The sequence below is a fragment of the Hemitrygon akajei genome, chromosome 9 (genome assembly GCF_048418815.1).
Source record: "Hemitrygon akajei chromosome 9, sHemAka1.3, whole genome shotgun sequence".
NCBI classification, from domain to species: Eukaryota; Metazoa; Chordata; class Chondrichthyes; order Myliobatiformes; family Dasyatidae; genus Hemitrygon; species Hemitrygon akajei.
In genome coordinates this window covers 147,480,679-147,504,198 of record NC_133132.1, presented here as the reverse complement: position 1 = coordinate 147,504,198, position 23,520 = coordinate 147,480,679, and the positions used below count along the sequence as shown (strand labels likewise).

Below are 23,520 nucleotides of genomic sequence, written 5' to 3'. Positions count from 1 at the left end.
AAAGGTGCAGAGGAGATCTACAAGGATGTTGCCTGGATTGGAGGGTGTATCTTATGAAAATAGGTTGACTGAACTTGGGCTTTTCTCCTTGAAGCAACAGAGGATGAGAGGTAACCTGATAGGGTATATAAGATGATGAGGGGCATTGAACATGTGGATAGACAGAGGCTTTTTCCCAGGGCTGAAGTGGCTAACACAAGGAGGCATAGTTTTAAGGTGCTTGGAAATAGGTGCCGAGGGGATCTTAGGTGTAAGTTTTGACAGACAGACAGACATACTTTATTGATCCCAAGAGAAATTGGGTTTTGTTACAGTCACACCAACCAAGAATAGTGTAGAAATATAGCAATATAAAACCATAAGTAAATAATGGCAAGTGGTTTCTCACCCAAAGAGAGGTGGGTGCATGGAACGCACTGCCGGCAGTGGTGGTGGGAGCATTAGGGTCTTTTAAGAGCCTCTTAGATAGGTACAGGAGCTTAGCAAAGCAGAGGGCTATGCACTAGGGAAATTCTGGGCAGTTTCTAGAGTAGGTTACATGGTCAGTACAACATTGTGGGCCGAAGGGCCTGTAACATGCTGTAGATTTCTAAGTTCTACATTCTGTTTAATTTTTTTCCCCCAAAATTTGTGTTTTAATTAATTTACATTTAATGTTTAGATTCTCATTTAGAGATAAATAGAAAACACTCTGGGAAAAGATCTTTTGACAGCATGAGAGTCAGATGGCCATCAGGACAGTTTTTGGTGCAGATTCCACTGCCTGTCGCCTGATCAGCGGTCACAGAATGCTCAGGAATTGCACAGATGGACGAAGCAAGTGCAATCCCAGATCAGGTGTGTGGGGTGAAAAGGGGCACAAGCTAGATTCAATGTAGTCAGGCTTGTGTGTTGAAAAATAGAATTACATCTGCTATGTTATCACTTCACTCTTCCCACATTTTATTTCATAATATCCATTTCCATTTTGCTAATAACTAATTAGTGAACATTCAACAGACTGCATTGAGACCCTTCTAAGATACATGAAATGGAGCATCATTACTATTCAACAGCTTCAGTGGGAGGTGGTATCTCCATCTCTCGTCTTAAATCTACTATATAAAATATTTAGCATTACAGCTAAATTTTTGAAAATGGTCATTATTCCTCAAAAAACATCAACTTTTAATATAACATCCTGTTAATGCCATTCCATTCCCTTGCCATTGACAGCAACCTCCCTCCATCCCACTTAAAACAAACCATTCACAACCTTGAGTTCATCCCTAACTGCATACCTCTCCAGCACAAAGTGCATCTTTCCACCTCCACAACACTGCTCACTTTCGCCTGTCTGCCACTGTTCCACACCTGTCTTGCAGAGCTAAATAGAAGCACCTCAACAAAGACTTTTAAGCATTCATGAGCCAATCAAAAATTGCCTCCACTAAAGCCCTTCATTAATCTTATTTGTTAGATATGCACTTCCCTAACTCTTACTTATGGTCCGTGTTGAGTTGCTCTTTTTACTAAAGGTTCAATTCAAAATCTCATCATTGTTCTTTGGAAGACAAATATTTAGATAGATAGATAGATACTTTATTCACCCCCATGGGGAAATTCAACTTTTTTCCAATGTCCCATACACTTGTTGTAGCAAAACTAATTACATACAATACTTAACTCAGTAAAAAATATGATATACATCTAAATCACTATCTCAAAAAGCATTAATAATAGCTTTTAAAAAGTTCTTAAGTCCTGGCGGTAGAATTGTAAAGCCTAATGGCATTGGGGAGTATTGACCTCTTCATCCTGTCTGAGGAGCATTGCATCGATAGTAACCTGTCGCTGAAACTGCTTCTCTGTCTCTGGATGGTGCTATGTAGAGGATGTTCAGAGTTATCCATAATTGACCGTAGCCTACTCAGCGCCCTTCGCTCAGCTACCGATGTTAAACTCTCCAGTACTTTGCCCACGACAGAGCCCGCCTTCCTTACCAGCTTATTTAGCCATTACTACTACAGATTTTTTTACAGTGTATAACAAAATGAAATGGTAAGTATTGGCCTACCTACGATATAGGAATAGGTTTCCAGAATGTTGCTTAATAATGCCATCTTACTCCGAATGCCCCTTGTTTCCAGAAGCTGTTTATCACTCTCATCCAGTGGAATAGGAAGACGTTTATTGTCCATCGGGTAATTAGAAGCCGATCTTCCTTTCTTCTTTTCTTCTGCATAAGTGTTGATAAATTTCAAGGTCAGAAATCCTTCTGTACATAGTACACTGATCTCCAAATCCTATAAAACTCTAATTCATGTGAAGTCTTCATTCTCTGACATTTCAAACAATTTTAAAACATTTTGGAACAAAAGTCAAGATTATATAGCTGCTGTTGTGCGAGAGGGCTGCATTCTACCATGTGACTCCACTGCATAAGAGTAACTTTTCTTAAGACTTTAGACCAAACACATTAAACCATTGTTTCCCAATGCTCCAGATGTAAAAGGTGGAGATATTGGATTTTATTACTACCTTCAAAGGACCGTTTACTCTATTTAGTTAGGATGAGATATAACTTCCTCTCACGGTTTGTAGATAAGTACTGTTAATAATTTAAATTCGCTCTGGGTTGCCAATGCTTGCATTATCAAAAAAATTTAAGATTTTTAATCAGACTCTGGCCAGTCTTCACCTCAAGTTGTTAAATTTTAATTCACTCCAATTAAGTTATCTAGTAAAATCTGATATCTTTTAAGTTGCCTTTCATTCAGTTGTTACAAAACATCTGAACAATAGCCTTTTATCCATTTTAGATGTACATAAGGTTAAATACAAATCTGCCCAATATCTGTAGAGCTACTGATGTATAGGAATGTAAAAGAACAGTATTGACTATGAATATAAAGAATGAAAAGGTATTGCATGGTCTATTCTTGGAATTATTTTTTTATTATGAATAAAGTTTATTTTGATAATTTAAAAAATCTGTGCATTTTCCAACGTCCTCTCATGGTGAATGTGAGAATCAGTAATAGGACCAGAAATTAGACCTCAAGATAAAGCACCTAAGTTAACTCACCATCATGATTTATCTATGTATTTGTACAGGGGCGGACTATAGGAACAGAATTAGGCCATTCAGCCCATCAAGTCATCATTCAATCATTGCTGATTTATTTTCCATCTCTCCTACTTTCTCCCTGTAACCACAGTGGCGTAGACAGGTGTGCACATCATAGGTTAGAGTGGGATAAAATATTTCCACAGTTGAGTCCATTCTGGTAGTTGGGCCAATCTCAACTATGATACTAAGCACTGATAAGGAAATGGCTGAGGCATTGAACGACTATTTTGTGTTGGTTTTCATGGTGCAGGACATGCCTAATATGCCAAAAAATGATGTTATGGATGAAATGGGAGGTGACGACCTCGATAAAATCACTGTCACTAAAGAGATAGTGATGAGCAAACTAGAGGGCCTGAAGGTAGATGAGTCCCCTGGTCCTGATGGGATGCATCCCAAGGTACTGAGGGAAGTAGCGGAGGTTGTAGTAGATGCATTGGTAATAATTTATCAAAACTCTTTGGACTCTGGACAGGTCCCGGCGGACTGGAAGACAGCAAATGTCACACCACTTTTTAAAAAAGGATGTAGGCAAAAGATGGGCAACTATAGGCCAGTTAGCTTAACATCTGTAGCGGGAAAATGCTTGAAGCTGTCATTAAGGAAGAAATAGCAAAACATTTAGAAAGGAGTGGTTCCCTTAGACAGACGCAGCATGGATTCTGAAAGGGCAGGTCCTGTTTGACAAACTTACTGGAGTTCTTTGAGGACATAATGAGTGCAGTGGATAGAGGGGAACAGGTGGATGTCGTATACTTGGACTTGGATTTCCAGAAGGTGTTTGATAAGGCGCGCAAAAGAGACTTATAAATAAGATACGGATGCATGGAGTCGGAGGAAGTGTATTGGCATGGATAGTGGATTGGTTAACCAATAGAAGCCAGAGAGTTGGTATAAATGGGTGTTTCTCCGGTTGGCAGTCAGTGGTGAGTGGGGTGCCGCAGGGGTCGGTGCTGGGCCTGCAGCTGTTTACAATTTACATTGATGATTTGGAAGAGGGCTGAGTGTAGCGTAGCAAAATTTGCTGATGACACTAAACTGAGTGGAAAAGCAAATTGTACAGCGGATGTGGAGAGTCTGCAGAGGGATATAGATAGGTTAAGTGAGTGGGCCAAGGTCTGGCAGATGGAATACAATGCTGGCAAATACGAGACCATCCACTTCGGAAGGAATAATAGAAGAACAGATTATTATTTAAGCGGTAAAAGATTGCAGCATGCTGTTGTGCAGAGGGACTTGGGAGTGTATGTGCATGAATTGCAAAAAGTTGGCTTTCAGGTACAACAGGTTATTAAGAAGGCAAACGGAATGTTGGCCTTCATTACTAGAGGGATTGAATTCAAGAGCGGGGAGGTCATGCTGTAACTATACAGGGTACTGGTGAGGCTGCACCTGGAGTACTGTGTGCAGTTCTGGTCTCCATACTTGAGAAAGGATATACTGGCTTTGGAGGCAATGCAGAGGAGGTTCACCAGGTTAATTCTGGAGGTGAAGGGGTTAACCTATGAGGAGAGATTGAGTCGCCTGGGACTATACTCTCTGGAGTTCAGAAGAATGAGAGGGGATCTTATAGAAACATACAAAATTTTGAAAGGGATAGATAAGATAGAAGTAGGAAAGTTGCTTCCATTGGTAGGTGAGACTAGAACTAGGGGACATTGCCTCAAGATTCAGGGAAGAAGATTTAGGATGGAGATGAGGAGAAACTTTTTTTCCCACAGAGTGGTGAATCTGTGGAATTCTCTGCCCAGAGAAGCAGTTGAGGCTTCCTCACTAAATATATTTAAGAAACAGATAGGTTTTGATTTAGTAAAGGAATTAAGGGTTATGGGGAAAAGGCAGGTAGATGGAGCTGAGTTTACAGACAGATCAGTCATGATCTTATTGAATGACGGGACAGGCTCGATGGGTCAGATTGCCTACTCCTGCTCCTATTTCTTATGTTCTTAAACTAATGACACAACTGTAAAGAGAATGTTGTGGGTTAACAAAAAAGTGACCTTTAAAATTATTAAGAATTTATTTATGACTTAACTAATTGTAGCTGTCAAATAACTCTGCAGAGATCCATGAAAATAGAAAATCCTAGAAATATTGAGCTGCTCAGGACACATCTGCAGAGAGAGAACAGTTAATATTTAGGGTGAATAGCCTTCACCAGAACAACTACAATGAATTAAACTTGTTCAGATAACTGGATTCCCCTCGTTACGTGGTCTCTTGCTGGCTGAGTATTTACAGCATATTCCATGTTTATTTCTTACATGCATCATCTGTAATATTTTATTTATTTTTTAAAAAGTTCTTCCTTCATCTACCTAAGTAGAATTCTATCAAATAATCTCATCCTCTGAAGGAATGGAGACCCATAATGACAAAAAACAAAATTACAGGTAATTTGCATTCATGATCGATGATTTATAGAATTTGTGGCTTTGAAGAACTGAGAGAAATAATGCCTCTGCCTTCTCACTGAAGGGTGTGGAGACAAAAACAAATGAGTCAGTTCTATTGTAAGATGAGTATGAGGGGTAGAGACTGTGTGGGGTTTTATTTAGTAGAGTAATGACTTATGTAGAATGAGTCATTTCCAGAACCAAGGATAAGTCTGGATAATGAGTGCAGGTGGCTTTAATATAAATAACCAAAGAACTGGAGATAAAGGCGCACGGGAACCTTGATGATAGCACACATTGCTTACAAATGATAACACAGAGTAGACTGAAAGGAGAAACAATGGCAATGATGAGAATTGCATTGTGTTAAATTAAACCATTAAAACTGTTTGGAGGAGTTTGAGACAAAATCATTCTATGTGTTCATGAGATGTGTAATGAGGAAAGGAAGTTTATAAAGTTGAGCTACATCACAGAATCATTACAGTCATGAATTATGTTAGGATTTTGGAAGCAATAGATAACTTAAACTTCAGTAGCTTTCAGAAATAGACTTATGCATGTATTTTCCTTTCAACTATTTCCATCATAGTTATTTAGCTTATTATAATAGACGTTACCTCTGTAATTTTACTAGACTGAACATAAGACAGAGCAGCAGAATTAGGCCATTTGGCCCATCAAGACTGCTTTTCCATTCCACCATGGCTAATTTATTATCCTTCTCAACCCCATTCTCCTGCCTTCTCCCCGAAACCTTTGAAACCATGATTAATCAAGAACCTTTCAGCCTCCACTTTAAATATACCCAATGACTTGGCCTGCACAGCTGTCTAGGGCATGAATTCCACAGACTCAATACCCTGTGGCTAAAGAATTTTTTCTTCATCTTTGTTCTAAATGAACATCTCTGTTCAAAATTCTGAAACTGTGCCCTCTGGTCCTAGACTCCCCCATTATAAGAAACATACCCTCCTTATCCACGCTAACCAGGCCCTTCAAAATTCGATAGGTTCCAGTGAGATCTCCCCCCCCCCCCACCCCCATTGTTCTAAGCTCCAGCAACTACAGGCACTGGGCCTTCAAAAGCTCCTCATATATTAACCTCTTCATTCCTGGGATCATTCCCATAAATCTCCTCTGGACCCATTGCAATGCCAGAACATCATTTCTTAGATAAGGGGCTCAAAACTGCTCACAATGTCCCAAGAGTGTTTTGAACAATGGCTGTAAAGCCTCAACATTACATCTTTGCATTTTTATTCTAGTCCTCTCAAAATGAACACTAACATTGCATTTGCCTTCTGTACCACTGACTTAATCTGCAGGTTAATCTTTAAGGAATCCTGCACGAGGACTCCCAGGTCCCTTGGCATCTCTGATTTTTGAATCTTCTCCCTATTTAGAAAATAGTCCACACCTTTGTTCCTTCTGCCAAAGTGCGTGGCCGTGAACCTCCCTTCCATCTGCCCCTTCTTCGTCCATTCTCCCAGTCTGTCTCAGTCCTTCTGCAGGCTCCCTGCTTCTTGACTTTGCTGAATCATTTTGATACTCTGTCCAACTCTATTCCTCTGCTTCCCCCAGCGTTTCTAAACTTTGTATTTAGTTATAAAACACTAATATTAAACATTACCTCAAATGACAACTAAAACTTTCTGCCCAACCTGTTCATTTATCTTTAACCCTAGCACTCCCAGCCTCATTTGTAAAGTGCACATCATTTGAATTCTCTTGTGACTCTACATTCTTAGTACTGTCTTCAACTCTGCCTACTTTCCAACTTCTATAAAGACTTATTTCCTGTACTCATGTTCTCAGCCTCACGTTATGCAAAAGATTTCCGTTCTACAGTCTTTTATCTCCATTTAGGTTTTTCATGAAGTATCTCATTCTGCCTCCAAAATGGTAATTCCCAAGGGAAAATTTTATTCTGAAAATCTGGCAAAGGAACAACAGTTCCAGTGATAGCTTTTCCACATATGCATATTTCACAACAGAATATTCAACTCTTGTTTTATATATGCCCTGTCCTCTATGCCCTTCATGAATATTTAATCTGCTGACATTAAGTCTTTTTTTCTGTGCTATGTCTGCTGAGAAAAGGGATGAAGTAAGCGTATTTTTATATTAAATACTAAATCTACCTCCTTGAGTTGTCCATTTTTCTTTCAAAGCTTACATTAAAATTGTACATGAAGATTGCTCGTTGATATGTGCCATGTTGTATGATGTGGCAATTAAGGTCTTTCCATGACCGTGATTGTTCTGGGCAAATTTTTCTGCCAAAGTGGTTTGCCATTTCCTTTTTCTGGGCAATGTCATTACAAGACGGGTGACCCCAGCCATTATCAATAATCTTCAGAGATTGTCTGCCTAGTGTCAGTGGTCGCATAACCAGAACTTGTGATATGCACCAGCTGCTCATATGACCACACACCACCTCCTCCCGTGACCTTGATTTGGGGCTAAGCTGGTGCTACACCTTGCCCAAGTGTGGCCTGCAGGTTAGCAGAGGGAGGGAGTGCCTTGCACCTACTTTAGTAGAGACATGTTTGCCCCCAGTACCCAGGATTGCTGCCTGTCCCAAAGAAAGAGAAGCTTGAGTTTGATCATTTTACCAGAGCTGTTACACAGCTAAATTAAGTCTAGGATGCACGTACAAGTTTTAAAGTTCAAGCTATTTATCTTGAAAAAATATACTTATTAGCATGCATTCAAGGGATTCCTTTTTGATCCTTGCCTAAATGCATCTCTCTAAAATTGATAAATAAACTTGCTATTGGGGTGTAATTGTAGCATCGAACTCTGCTTACATGAAGAGAGGACTTTTTTTAAATCTAAATAAGAATCTGCAGATGATGAAAATGAGAAATAAGAATGCAAAATATTGTAAATATTCAGTTCATGTACCACACATAGAGGGTAAAACAGTTAACCTTATAGGTTGATAATATTTCACCATAATTCATCTGGTGAAGATTAAACTGAAATATAAACTGATCTTTCTCTGCAGATACTCCCTCAGCAGCTCAGTATTTCGAGATTTTTCTATCTTCTGGCTCTTAGTACAGAGTTGCCCTCCAGTCAAAAGCAGTAAATTTGTAAATAAGTGTAAACTGTAAAAAGAATGCTGTCTAAAGATAGTCAGTCCTCCACTACAGTCACTTTATAAAATCATGCAAATGAACGTACCTGGCAAAGTTGCCTCTGTTATGAAAGGAAATGCATCATGGGAAAAGACACCATCTCCTACAATATTCCGATCATAAGGCTTGTGGTGTGGTGGGAAGCTGAGCTGCTGAATCCCTTTGTAATGTGTTGTCTTGGGGTTGGTTTCATCCAGCAATTTTTTAGGCACTGCAAAGCAAAGTAAACAGCATGAGACTCAGTTCAAAGATTTAGAAATCGTAAATTAAATCTAAATATCATTCTCCATTTTATATATCCTGGCACTTTTCTGACCAGGTTTTGCTGAATCTGCTAAATTACTACATGAGCAAGCCAACACGTGGCATTATCTCACAAGACTAATGCCAGTTTCAAATAAATCACTATTACATACTGTATCTTTCAACACTAATTAGACAGAGGATATCAGATTGAAAATTATCACTATTGATTATGGCAGATGAATGGTGAACATACTAGTTTACCATCTGTATAAATGCTGTTTGAGACAATTGATTTCCCATTGTCTTCCAGCAAATAAATACTGCAAGGGGGAAAATGTATTATGTCAGTACCAAGTCAGTTATCCATATGCCATATACCAGTTTCTATATCATTCCATTGGTGCCAGGGTCTGAGGCATTCTTCCACTACTTACCTCACAGTCTGCCAGCTGTTGCTATGGCTTAGTTTGGCCAGGTGAGAGAACTGAGCAGCACAACTGTTGCACCTTTGGAGTTCACCAGAAATTCAAGGGTATAGTCCATGGAGACCTGCCATCAAGCAGGCCTAATGGATCATTTGTAGTTGTGCAGTGCATCAGTTAAACAGCTCATTTGTCATTGTTTGGTTTGGAGGGATATGGCCCAGGTGCAGGTCAGTGGGACTAGGCAAAAAAAAATGGTTTGGCACAGCCAAGAAGGGCCAAAAGGCCTGTTTCTGTGCTGTAGTGTTCTATGGTTCTGGTTTTAAAATAAATAGAAGGCAAACAAGCCATCAGTCAGAACCTCAAGTCACAAGTCTAGATTCAGAGAAACAGCCCAAATAACTTAAAATAGTGGGAAAGAGGCAGAAAATTAGACCACACAACTCTTCTTTACACTAATACCATTAATTGCTTCACCTGCAACTTTTCTCATACTCAACCCAAATTCCCTGATCTCTGATTGGTTTTGCCAGAACTGCAATTGCCTGTTATTGAAAAGGACTCAACTTTAAAACCAACACTTGTTAACCAAGAAAGGTGATGGCAGGGTGCTTAATATTGTCTGTAAGGACTTAGGGAATGCACTTGGACAGCACCCCACAGGTAGGCTGGACCAGAACGCACATGGATTCCAAGATGAGCTGGCAAAATAGATTGGAAATTGGATTGAAGATAGAAGATGGACATTGTCTTGGTAGGCGGTTGCATGCACGTTTGGTAGTTTGCGACCAATGCTGTACCACGTGGACTGGTGCCGAGACGCCTTGTTGGTTTGTAATGATTGGATGTGAATGCAGGAAGGATGGCTAGCAAGTTTGCGAATAACACAAACATTTAGTTGTGGAGTGGACAGTGAGAAACATAATCTAAAGCTACAGCAGCATACAGGTCAAATGGAAAGTCCGGCGGGGATTTGGAGCATGGCACTTACTCCCAGTAAGTATAAAGTGATGCATATTGGGAAGACAAATAGAGCTAAATGATAGGGCACAAAGGAATAATGATGAGCAGACAGACCCCAGGGTTAAAGTCCATAGTTACTTTAAGCTGCAACACAAGTAGATAGAGCGGTGGGGAAGGAATGTGGAGTGTTTATGTTCATAGTTTTGGGGCATAGTATATACAGTAAAATTTAGGATGTTATGCTGCAATTTTACAAAACTCTGGTCATGCCACTCTATCACGCTAGACTAAGGAAGTAGTTGGTCTGGAGAGAGTGAAGAGGAGAGTCATAAGGATGTTACCCTTATTGGAGAAATTTAGTTATGGAGGGAGATTGGATAGTTTGTGCTTACTTTCCCTGGCGTGAAGTGAACTGGTAACCAGACAGAAGCATAAATCCAAGGCATACTTTGATTTGGATCAACAAGAAACCACTAGCTTACAGAAGTAACGAACAGAAGAGATTCTGCATCGTGTTGCTGTTCGTGAGTTTTGGGGGTTTTTTTTGTGTGGAGAGGGTCTAATGATCATGTTGCCATTTGAGATTGTTTTTTTGTGCTGGGTGGGGTAATGTCTTTCTTTATAAGGCTTCCATGATTTTCTTTGTTTTGTGGCTATCTGAAGAAGACAAATCTCAGAGTTGTATACTGCATACATACTTTGATAATAAATGTACCTTTGAAATCCTGAGCTACACACACACAAAATGCTGGAGGAAATGCTACAGTTGCCCATTTACCTCCACCAAAGGCCCCAAACAGTCCTTGCAGGTGAGGCAACACTTCACCTGTGAATCTGTTGGGGGCCGTCTATTGTAACTGATGCTCTCAAAGTGGCCTCCCCTACGTTGGTGAGACCCAATGTAAATTGGGGATCGCCTTGTTCAGCACCTTTGCTCCATCCACCAAAAGCAGGATTTCCCAGTGGCCCACAATTATAAATCCTATTCCCATTTCCGTTCCAACATGTTGGTCCATGCCCTCCTTTGTTGCCACAATGAGGCCAGTGTCAGGGTGGAGTAGCAATACCTCATATTCCATTTAGATAGCCTCCAGCCTGATGAACATGAACATCAATCTCTCCTTCTGGTATAAAAAATATTTTCCCTTCCCCCTTCTCTCCTTCTATTCCTCACTCTGGTCTCTTACCTCTTTTCATCTGCCTATCACCTCCCCCTGGTGCCCCTCCTTCTGTCAGAAACCTTCTTCTTCAGCCCTTTACCTTTCCCACCAACCTGGCTTCAATTATTATCTTCTAGCTAATCCCTTTTCCCTTCCCCCACACCTTCTTATTCTGGCATCTTCCCCTTTCCTTTCCAGTCTTGAAGAAGGGTCTCAACCCAAAACGTCAACTGTTTATTCATTTCCATAGATACAGCCTGACCTGCTGAGCTCCCCCAGCGTTTTGTGTGCATTAAACCTCAACGAACATCCAGAACAAGCAAGAGAAAATCTGCAGTTGCTGTAAATCCGAGCAACACACACTTTGCGAGACACTTCGGCACCTTTGGAAGGTTTTTGGCCCAAAACGTTGACTGTACTCCTTTCCTAGATGCTGCCTGGCCTGCTGAGTTCCTCCAGCATTTTGTTTGTGTTGAATGAACAGCCAGAGTATGGTTTTATTCTGATCAGAATACTTAGACCAGCTTATTTTGCAGTAAAACCTCATTTTGGATGTCTATTATTACCAATAAAATGCGGTAAAGTTATAGACACTGAAAGCACCTATCATTCAAACAGAATTGGGTATTAATTATTTTGATCATGATTTTGAAATCTAACCGGTTCATTGTGGAAGATCAAAGCAACAAACATCAATTATAAATATTAGTTGCTTCTTGACATGTCAGATGTCAGTACAAATTTCAGATCAAACTCTCTGCTGATTTTATCGGACTGAATTACCTCAGAAATGTAACCAAATCACTATTTTATATCAATGTACAACAAACTGGATGTCCTTGTGCTATCCACATCCTGACAATGGAATCAATTTGTTGGCAAAAGGATTGTTTGAATCTCTCTTTACCCTATTTCCCCACAAAAATAATTTCCCTTCAGCTAAGAAATGAAAAAAACCCAAAAGAAATGAGCAAAGTTATCTCATACTATCAGGTATTCAGACCAAGATGATTACATATTAAACAAACAGCTATTTAAATGCTTTTTGAAATACATTTAAAATCCATCTTAAGAACCTAGTACTAAAAGGTATTGTATATTGGTTGACTTTATCAAATCCCTCAAGTGTTTTTATTTAATTATTCAATGTGAGAATTGCTGGCAAAACTGTCATTTATTGTCCATGTCTAATTGCATTTGATATGTTATTGTTCTCGTGAGTCTTCCTACAGTCCTGTTCAATTGAGAGTTACAGCATTTTGACCTAACCTTGATGAAGCTTTGGCAATCTAGTTGAAAGACAAAAATATTTGTGACTATGAAAGGAACATGGAAGTCTATCTATTTTAAGTGGCACAAAGCATAATATTCCACAACTTCTTAAAGACAGTGTTTGTGGAGTCAGCTGAGCTGGAATGCCCTTATCAAAGGGAAGTGGTATCTATCATGCCCTCTCGCATCATCTAAGATGCAACTGGCCACCTTTGGAGTGCAAATGCAATAAATGCATGTACAAATGGCAGTCAACTTACACCTCGCAAATCAAGACAATCAGAAGATGTGGTCAGTCAGAACTGAGTGAGGAAAGACATCAACCTATTCATCTACAAAAGGAGGCTCTTAAACGTTCTGCTATTGCACCCAATTCTTGCCAAAATATTTCCTGGAATTTTGCCCCCTCCCCCACTATCCATAATTTAATTCAGGCTATATTTCTCTTTATCAGGAAAGGCTCTACATTTAAGTTAGAATCGATATGATAAGAAGTATCTTATGAGGCTGAGTCTAACACCAGAGGATATAGCCTCACAATAGAGGGTCATCCTTTCAGAGCTGGAGATGAGGAGGAATTTCTTTAGCCACAGAATGGTGAATCTGTGGAATTCATTGCCACAGGTGGCTGTGGAGGCCAAGTCATTGTGTATATTTAAGGCAGAGGTTGATAGATTCTTGAGTGGTCAGGGCATGAAGCGATACGTGGAGAAAGTAGGAGATTGGGGCTGAAAGGTAAAATGGATCAGCCATGATGAAATGGCAGAGCAGACATGATGATCCAATTTGTCTAATTCTGCTCCTATATCTTATGGTATCAAGTAGATTACTACAGGTGACCCCACATTACAACTAATAGGATTACAAAAATTCACACTCCAAAAAATTTGGGATACAGAATAAAATATGTTCTTATGCAGTTTACGTAGGACAAGAAAAATAAAATAAAACACCACCACCATTTTTCCCACTTGTTTTCTTGATGAGCCGATGATGCAGTTTCATGCAACAAGAAATCTTGATTGGCCCATTTCATAGAGATGCAAACCACCCCCAGCCCCAGCCATGTCGTGGGGATTGTCTGTGGTTTGAAACTATGGCCTTGTGCTCCTCTCCTACAATTTAGTCTGGAGCATGTACTAAGCTGGAGGTACAGAAGCCTTAAGCATCACAGTTACTAGGAATAGTTATACCCTACCACCATCCTGAACTCACCACAACTCTGAATTGATTTTGCAACCTACAGACTCACTTCCTAGGACTCTTCATAACTCATGTGCTCGGTACTAGCAAAATGCTGGAGGAACTCCACCGGTCAGGCAGCAGCAATGGAAAGGAATAAAGAGTTGACGTCTTAGGTTGAGACTCATCATCAGGACCGATGGATCATGCTACTGCAATATTGCTTCACCCCATGCCCTTCATCAGCTGTGCAAACTACCAGTTTGCTCCATCCAGTCTTTTCTCATAGTTAAGAACATTGATGTTAGCAATCAACTGTTCTCTATGATGTTTTCAGACCTAAATGTTTCCACTGTTTGCTGGTCACAATCTAAAGGTACAATCTGTTTAATCATTACCTTCTCTTTTTCAATGCAATGCATATAGATAGATGTTTAAAGTTGGCAATAGATTCCTTGAACATGCAGGTGTGCAGCCCATTAAGTATACCTAGTAGAAATTCATTCCAACTGACATTTCATCACACTACATTCAATTCTCATCTACTGTAAAGCTACTGAAGCAAAGATGAGAAGGAACTTTTATAAGAACTCTCTGTACGACCTGCAGGTGTGGGACTGCTTCTCCAACTCCACAGCATCATCCAATCCAAAGCTAGCTCCGACCCTACTCGGGGATCTGTCAGAGGTTAATGGCAACAGAACCCCAGAATTGAAGTTTTTTTAAAAGAGATGCCAGGACCAGTCAAACCAAGTACATTGCTAAGGTGCTAAAACAACTTCTCCTAGAACTGCACTTAATTGCTTCAGGGAAGTGTTAGTCCTACTGCACCAACTGAGATCTGGAAAGATATCCAAACTAATTGACACCATTAAATTTCACATTTATTAAAAAGCTAAAGACTCATTCTAAACTGCAGATCTGAGCTTTTTCTGTTTAAGTCATTATCTCTCTGTGTACGAGAAATGCTAGCGTTACTGTTGATTTGAATACACACGTTTGCCAACCTTGGGATTTTCTTAGGGGCGGAAGCTGAATGAATTCCCGGGCTGCACTATATTTAGCCTGAGATACAAAATGCATTTCTAGTGAAAACTCTACCTTGAGGAAAATAATATTAATTGATGGTCTTTGAAAGCACCCCCATCTTGATATCCAAAACTTCAAAATGACAACAGCGAATTGCTCTTTAAATAGTCTATTTCCTCTGCATCTTTCAAAATAGAACATTGCTTCCTTTCTGACATTGTGGCATCGTGTCGTTTTGTTACAAAGCAGGATTTGTTTTAAAAATCATCATTTCCCTGAAACCTTATTTTAAAAGCAAGAACCAATTCAAGAAACTTGCTTTCTGAAAATTCTGTCTCAAAAAATAAAATATCAATAGATACTGGCCCAATACTTGAAATACCTGAAAATGGCATTCAAAGTTCACTGCGTTTACCTTGTAACGCTTTCCAAACATTCTCTCAATCTCTATCGCAGTCTTGACAAGGAAGTTTACTCACTTTTAGTAATAACTCAATTCTGAAACACCCAATTGTTCAACCTTCCTCCACCTCATGCCCTCGATTTCATTAACACTCAACATTGTACACTGGTGGATTCTTTCTTCAGGCTTACGTAATATTCTTCAGCCTCCAAACTAACAAACCCTTCCATCCTCCTAATGCAGACAAATCTCTGAGCAGACTTAGATGCTGCGAGTTTGCTGAGATCCGAACCAAATTTCAGTGAGGAACATAAGCAACAAGACTGAGGAATAAGCTACAGCCTGGGCCAGGCCCACAAGAAATGGAATCAAGCAAGCCAGTGACATGATTAAATTGAGTGTCAGGTACAATAATTACTTTGGCAGCACCCTTCAATGTGCACTGTGATCTCCCAAACTAGTTGGAGTTGCTGCCCAGTTATACATTGCCTTTCTTTCTCTTAACAAAGAGGAATACCCCAAGAAAGTACCATAGGCAGTGAAGCAAGGTTCAGTTATTACTTAGAAATTACCAATCATGAAATAGCAGCTCGACCCTAATCACTGACTGATGTGTGGCACCAGGCACAGATCAATATAGTCCAGCAAGTCATTCAGTTTGGAAGCAACGCATCAGAAGGCTTGTACAGAGACATACAAACACACTATATTGTACATTTGCAAATTTAAGAATGATGTACTATTACTGAAAGGAAAATAAGGCCAGACAATAAATGCTATCTCAGCCAGGGAGGTGCACCTTTTCATGAATGACTGAATAGAAAAATGAATTCCAAAGGCCTGCTTCATCACTTCAGCTTCGGAAGTGCATCATTTGTTTCCAAATGAACAAAGTTGGGCGAATTCTGCAGAGATTATTCATATTTTCCCTGTTCTTAGCATCTGCTCTTAATCATTTATGAATCAGCAGGAGTAAAACCACGTCTATCTCTCCCCCTCACACTGCCCCTGCCCTCTATTTGAGTCCATGCACGGTGACAATGTTCTGTGGAAATGCACCCTCATTGTCCCACGGTTTCTGCCAGTCATACATTCCTGATACTGACCGTCTACAGAGACAACTCCAGTGAAGACCAGCTGAAATATGCTTCAAAATAGTTCCCTTGTTATCTTGTGGTTTCTTTTTCCCCCTTGCAAAGCTGGAATGAAAAACAATGAGCGCAGTGGTACGTGATGAACGATTGCATGGAGACTGTGTTGATAGTGACTACAAGGCAGAGGCATGATATTGCACAATGTTGAGGCTGAATGTCAGTGGTGGATGGAAAAACATAGGGAGGTTAGTGGACAGCAGGCGGCAACTCCAGAGTCACCCAGATATAATGCTCCCAATATACATTGAAATTGTAAGTCTGAAACTGAGTTATACACATCATCACTACAACTGAAATGATCAGGAAATGCTATATTAGTAGCACTGATATATTCTGTAGTTCTAGCATTGGCAGCCTCCGCATTCTCAGCATGTTGGAAAGTTAATTGAAGCCAAACAGATGCATTCTGTTTTACATCTATTAGGTAATAGCCATCTATTACCACTAATACAAAGTACATTCTTCATGTTGTATGCTACACAGACCTGCAGTCACTTTGGCCTTAAACTTAATTCATTCAACTTTCAAGGGATTACTTTTCCTTGAATTCCTTTTCCTTTAGCTTTGAAGAATCTGTTTCAAGTTGGCAAAAATAAAAAGATTGTGCCTTTTGTTATTAAATTTGTATGAACATGAGAAATAGGAGCAGGAGTCGGCCATCTGGCCCGTCAAGCCTGCTCCGCCATTCAGTAAGATCATGGCTGATCTGGCCGTGGATTTATCTCCTCCTACCTGCCTTTTCCCCATAACCCTCAATTCCCCCACCGTGCAAAAATCTATCCAACCTTGTCTTAAATATATTTACTGCGGTAGCCTCCACTGCTTCTGACCACCAATCAGACCTTCAAATTTGGACATACTCCTAGTGGCCACTTTATTAGGTACTTCTTATACCTAATAATGTGGCTACTGATGTATGTTTTTTTTTGCTGTTGTAGCCCATCCACTTCAAGGTTCGACGTGCTGTTCATTCAGAGATGCTGTTCTGCACATCACTGTTGTTACATGAGTTACTGTCGTCTTGTCAGCTTGAACCAATCCGACCATTCTCCTCTGACCTCTCTCATTATCGAGGTATTTTCACCCACAGAACAGTTTTAAGTTTTGGGTTTTTTTGCACCATTCTCTGTAAACTCTAGAGATGGTTGTGTGTGAAAATCCCAGGAGATGAGCGATTTCTGAGATACTCAAACCACCCTGTCAGGCACCAACTATCATTCCAGGTCAACATCACTTAGATCACATTTTTTCCTTATTTTGATATTTGATCTGAACAACACTTTAACCTCTTGACCATGGCTGCATGCTTTAACACACCAGGTTGCTGCCACATGATTGGCTGATTAGATATTTGCAATAACAAGCAAGTGTAAAGGTGCACCTAATAAAGTGGCCACTGAAGGTATTAACTCATATCAATCTATCAGTATAACCACAACGCAATATCAATACAACACAGCATTGGTCAATTTAATATCAGAGAGTGTATACAGTATACAGCCTGAAATGCTTACTCTTTAGAAACATCCATGAAACAAGAAACCACAAAGAATGAATGAGATGAATAGAATGTCCTTCTTGAGAGGTAGCTCAACAAACCACTATATTTGACAATAGACAGTAGGTGCAGGAGTAGGCCATTCGGCCCTTCCAGCCAGCACCACCATTCACTGTGATCGTGGCTGATCATACACAATCAGTACCCCGTTCCTGCCCTCTCCCCATATCCCTTGACCCCGCTATCTATAAGAGCTCTATCTAACTCTCTCTTGAATGCATCCAGAGACTTGGCCTCCACTGCCTTCTGGGGCAGAGCATTCCACATATCCACCACTCTCTGGGTGAAAAAGTTCTTCTGCATCTCTGTTCTAAATGGCCTGCCCCTTATTCTTAAACTGTGGCCTCTAGTTCTGGACTCACCCATCAGCAGGAACATGCTTCCTGCCTCCAGTGTGTCCAATCCCTTAATAATCTTATATGTTTCAATCAGATCCCCTCTCATCCTTCTAAATTCCAGTGTATACAAGCCCAGTCGCTCCAATCTTTCAACATACGACAGTCTCGCCATTCCGGGAATTAACCTTGTGAACCTACGCTGCACTCCCTCAATAGCAAGAATGTCCTTCCTCAAATTTGGAGACCAAAACTGCACACAATACTCCAGGTGGGGTCTCACCAGGGCCCTGTACAGCTGCAGAAGGACCTCTTTACTCCTATACTCAATTCCTCTTGTTATAAAAGCCAGCATGCCATTAGCTTTCTTCACTGCCTGCTGTACCTGCATGCTTGCTTTCATTGACTGATGTACAAGAACACCTAGATCTCGTTGTACTTCCCCTTTTCCTAACTTGACTCCATTTAGATAGTAATCTGCCTTCCTGTTCTTGCCACCAAAGTGGATAACCTCACATTTATCCACATTAAACTGCATCTGCCATACATTTGCCTACTCACCCAACCTGTCCAAGTCACCCTGCATTCTCATAACATCCTCCTGACATTTCACACTGCCACCCAGCTTTGTGTCATCAGCAAATTTGCTAATGTTACTTTTAATCCCTTCATCTAAATCATTAATGTATATTGTAAACAGCTGCGGTCCCAGCACTGAACCTTGCGATACCCCACTGGTCACAGCCTGCCGTTCCGAAAGGGACTCGTTAATCGCTACTCCTTGTTTCCTCTCAGCCAGCCAATTTTCAATCCATGTCAGTACTCTGCCACCAATACCATGTGCCCTAATTTTGCCCACTAATCTCCTATATGGGACTTTATCAAAGGTTTTCTGAAAGTCCAGTTACACTACATCCACTGGCTCTCCCTTGTCCATTTTCATAGTTACATCCTCAAAAAACTCCAGAAAATTAGTCAAGCATGATTTTCCCTTCATAAATCCATGCTGACTTGGACTGATCCTTCTACTGCTATCCAAATGTGTCGTAATTTCCTCTTTTATAATTGACTCCAGCATCTTTCCCACCACTGTCGTCAGGCTAACCAGTCTATAATTCCCTGTTTTCTCTCTCCTTCCTTTCTTGAAAAGTGGGACAACATTAGCCACCCTCCAATCAGCAGGAACTGTTCCTGAATCTATAGAACATTGGAAAATGATTACCAATGCGTCCACGATTTCTAAAGCCACCTCTTTAAGTACCCTGGGATGCAGACCATCAGGTCCCGGGGACTTATCGGTCTTCAGACTCAACAGTCTATCCAACACTGTTTCTTGCCTAACATAAATTTCCTTCAGTTCATCCTTTACCCTAGTTCCTTTGGCCACTATTACATCTGGGAGATTGTTTGTGTCTTCCCTAGTGAAGACAGATCCAAAGTACCTGTTCAACTCTTCTGCCATTTCCTTGTTCCCCAGAATAAATTCACCCGTTTCTGTCTTCAATGGCCCAATTTTGGTCTTAACTATTTTTTTGCTCTTCACATACCTAAAGAAGCTTTTACTATCCTCCTTTATATTCTTGGGCTAGTTTACCTTCGTACCTCATTTTTTCTTGGCGTATTGCCTTTTTTGTTATCTTCTGTTGCTCTTTAAAAGCTTCCCAGTCCTCCGGTTTCCCGCTCATCTTTGCTATGTTATACTTCTCTTTTATTTTTATGCTGCCCTTTACTTCCCTCGTCAGCCACGGCCACCCCTTACTCCCCTTAGGATCTTTCTTCCTCTTTGGAATGAACCGATCCTGTGCCTTCTGCATTATTCCCAGAAATACCTGCCATTTTTGTTCCACTGTCTTCCCTGCTAGAGTATTGTTCCATTGAACTTTGGCCAGCTCCTCCCTCATAGCTCCATAGTTCCCTTTGTTCAACTGTAATACTGACACATCTGATTTTCCCTTCTCCTTCTCAAATTGTAGGTTAAAACATATCATATTATGGTCACTACCTCCTAATGGTTCCTTTACCTCGAGGTCCCTGATCAAATCCAGTTCATTGCACAACACTAAATCTAGAATTGCCTTCTCCCTGGTAGGTTCCAGTACAAGCTGTTCTAAGAATCCATCTCGGAAGCACTCCACAAACTCCCTTTCTTGGGGTCCAGTACCATTCTGATTCTCCCAGTCTACCTGCATGTTGAAATCCCCCATGACAACTGTATCATATAACCATATAACCATATAACAATCACAGCACGGAAACAGGCCATTCCGGCCCTCCTAGTCCGTGCCGAACTCTTAATCTCACCTAGTCCCACCTACCCGCACTCAGCCCATAACCCTCCACTCCTTTCCTATCCATATACCTATCCAATTTTACCTTAAATGACACAACTGAACTGGCCTCTACTACTTCTACAGGAAGCTCATTCCACACAGCTATCACTCTCTGAGTAAAGAAATACCCCCTCGTGTTTCCCTTAAACTTTTGCCCCCTAACTCTCAAATCATGTCCTGTCGTTTGAATCTCCCCTACTCTCAATGGAAACAGCCTATTCACGTCAACTCTATCTATCCCTCTCAACATTTTAAATACCTCGATCAAATCCCCCCTCAACCTTCTACGCTCCAATGAATAGAGACCTAACTTGTTCAACCTTTCTCTGTAACTTAAGTGCTGAAACCCAGGTAACATCCTAGTAAATCGTCTCTGCACTCTCTCTAATTTATTGATATCAAAGGTATCATTACCTTTGCGACATGCCAATTTTAACTCTTCATTCAACTTACACCCTACATCCAGACTGCTGTTTGGGGGCCTGTAGATAACTCCCATTAGGGTCTTTCTACCCTTAGAATTTCTCAGTTCTATCCATACTGACTCTACATCCCCAGATTTTATGTCCCCCCTCGCAAGGGACTGAATATCATTCCTCACCAACAGAGCCACCCCACCCCCTCTGCCAGTCAGTCCGACGAATTGCTTATTTTGCTAGATGCTGTCAAAATACCCTTCATCACAAGAAAACATTTACAATGAATCTGAGAATGCTATTTACTAAAAATGTCAGTCCGACAGGAAGCATCTATTTAAACATTTGCACACTGGCAATCATTAATCATATTTAAAGTTGTATAAACAATCACACCCTGTCACACCCGTGTTACAAACCCACTCATTTAGGATTTCATGTGGCAGTCACAGTCTGACTTTGTCAAAAATAAATATAACTTTGTATACACCAACAAATTTAAATGTTTAATTGAATAAGATTTGGATTATTGAACATCATTTACTGCCATAGCACCTACGACAGAGCCTGAATATCATCCATTACTTTGGATTAGTCAAACAATTCTCATTCACACAAGAAATAAAGCCATGTGTGAAACCAGTGTCAACAACAATGATGTGATTATTCCAAAGGATACAATAGTCTGACAGCAGCGGTGAATACAAACTCTACTTCTTTTATTCTCCATTGGTCACAAAAGTTTAAACAAAAAGTGTTTTTGATCTATTACCCCTTAAATTACTTGGAAGAAAATCATTTGATGTATTTCCAGGAGACTGGATCATAACTAGAAACTCTGAAATACCTTCAACTTAATAGTTACAGCATCCTGAATTGAAAATGATAGTCACTGTGTGCATACATCTGCTGATGCCTCTGGACACATCTTCAGTGATGTTCCTGGAATCATCAGATGTTTCGGGCCTTTCAATATCATACGCCCTTCTCCAGATGACCCAGCCGGGGCTGATCAGACCCCAGCTTGTGTCCAGATGGCTAGCTACACATGACTCCATGGCTCCCCTCTCTTGAGCCACAGCCATCTTGAGGCCCTCTCTGCCACATCGGTGGTACTGCGGATGGCTCTCCTCTTCCTCTCTCCCTCGATGCCCAAATTGCTGTAGGCTCTGGCTAAGGAACGGGCTGTGAATCCCCTACAATCAACTTCCACTGGGAGACACCTCGCTCTGCATCCAGCCTGCTGGCAGTTGCTGACCAGTCCTGTGTACTTGGAGAGTTTCCTTTCAAAGGCCTCTTCCAAGCGATCTTCCCATGGACTGTCAGCTCCAGCATCACCACTTGCTTGGTAGACTCAGACACAAGGACAATAATAATTCAAGATATTACATAGTATTTATTGCAATTTATGCAAAAATGGTGAACTAAGGTAATTACAGTTATTAATCTTTGGCACTAAAAACATTTATTGCAGAGGATAGAAAAGTACTCGATTCATATTATGTTATTCTGTTGAAAGAGACATGCGAACCCAACTGAAGCAAACAGTTCACACAACAGATAGCATTTTGGCAACTTGTACTCAATAGGGATTAATCAGCAGGGGCTATTGCTAGCTGCAAATTTCTTTAAATGTAGCTCATCTAAAATAACTTGGGAAGCAACAAATCCCTATAATCTGAGCAAAGATTGCTGAACTGTGTCTCAAATAAGAGAAAATTCTGCAGATGCTGGAAATCCAAGCAACACACACGTAACACTGGAGGAACTCAGCAGGCAAGGCAGCATCTATGGAAAAAAATACAGTCGATGTTTCAGGCTGAAAACCTTGGGCAGGGCTGGAGAAAAATGCTGAGCAGTAGGTTTGAAAGATGGGGGGGGGGGGGGGAGGGGACAGAGAAATGCGAGGTGATAGGTGAAACTTGGAGGGAGAGGGATGAAGCAAAGAGCCAGGAAGTCAATTGGTGAAAGAGACAGAAGTCCATGGAAGAAAGAAGAAAGTGGGGGAGGAGCACCAGAGGGAGATGATGGGCAGGCAAGGAGATAACATGAGACAGGGACAAGGGGATGGGAAATCGAACCATTTCAAGCGGGATCTCCCAGTGGCCAACCATTTAATTCCATTTCCCATTCCTATTCCGATATGTCCATTCATGGCCTCCTCCACTGTCGGGATAAGGCAACACTTAGGTTTGAGGAACAACACCTTATATTCTGTTTGGGTAGCCTCCATCCTGATGGCATAAACATCGATTTCTCAAACTTCCAGTAATGCCTCCCACCTTCCCTCCCCCACCATATCCCATCCCCTTCTCCCTCTTTCATGTTGTCTCCTTGCCCACCCATCATCTCCCTCTGCTGCTCCTCCCCACCCTCTTTTTTTTCTTCCATGGCCT

General features: G+C 40.8%; 1 protein-coding gene across 6 annotated transcripts in view; it reads right to left on the bottom strand.

Annotated features, from left to right (window-relative positions):
• Nucleotides 1-23,520, bottom strand: part of LOC140733639 (protein eva-1 homolog A-like) — a 300,828-nt gene that overhangs the window by 7,082 nt on the left and 270,226 nt on the right. For 5 of the 6 annotated variants that reach the window (XM_073057244.1, XM_073057245.1, XM_073057249.1 and 2 more), the window contains 2 exons: nucleotides 8,701-8,865; nucleotides 2,057-2,218 (listed from right to left, as the gene is read on the bottom strand). In XM_073057244.1, the coding sequence (XP_072913345.1) occupies nucleotides 2,057-2,218; nucleotides 8,701-8,865 (327 nt within the window). The remainder of the gene's footprint in view (nucleotides 1-2,056; nucleotides 2,219-8,700; nucleotides 8,866-23,520) is intronic. The other variant, XM_073057246.1, reaches the window with a different exon arrangement.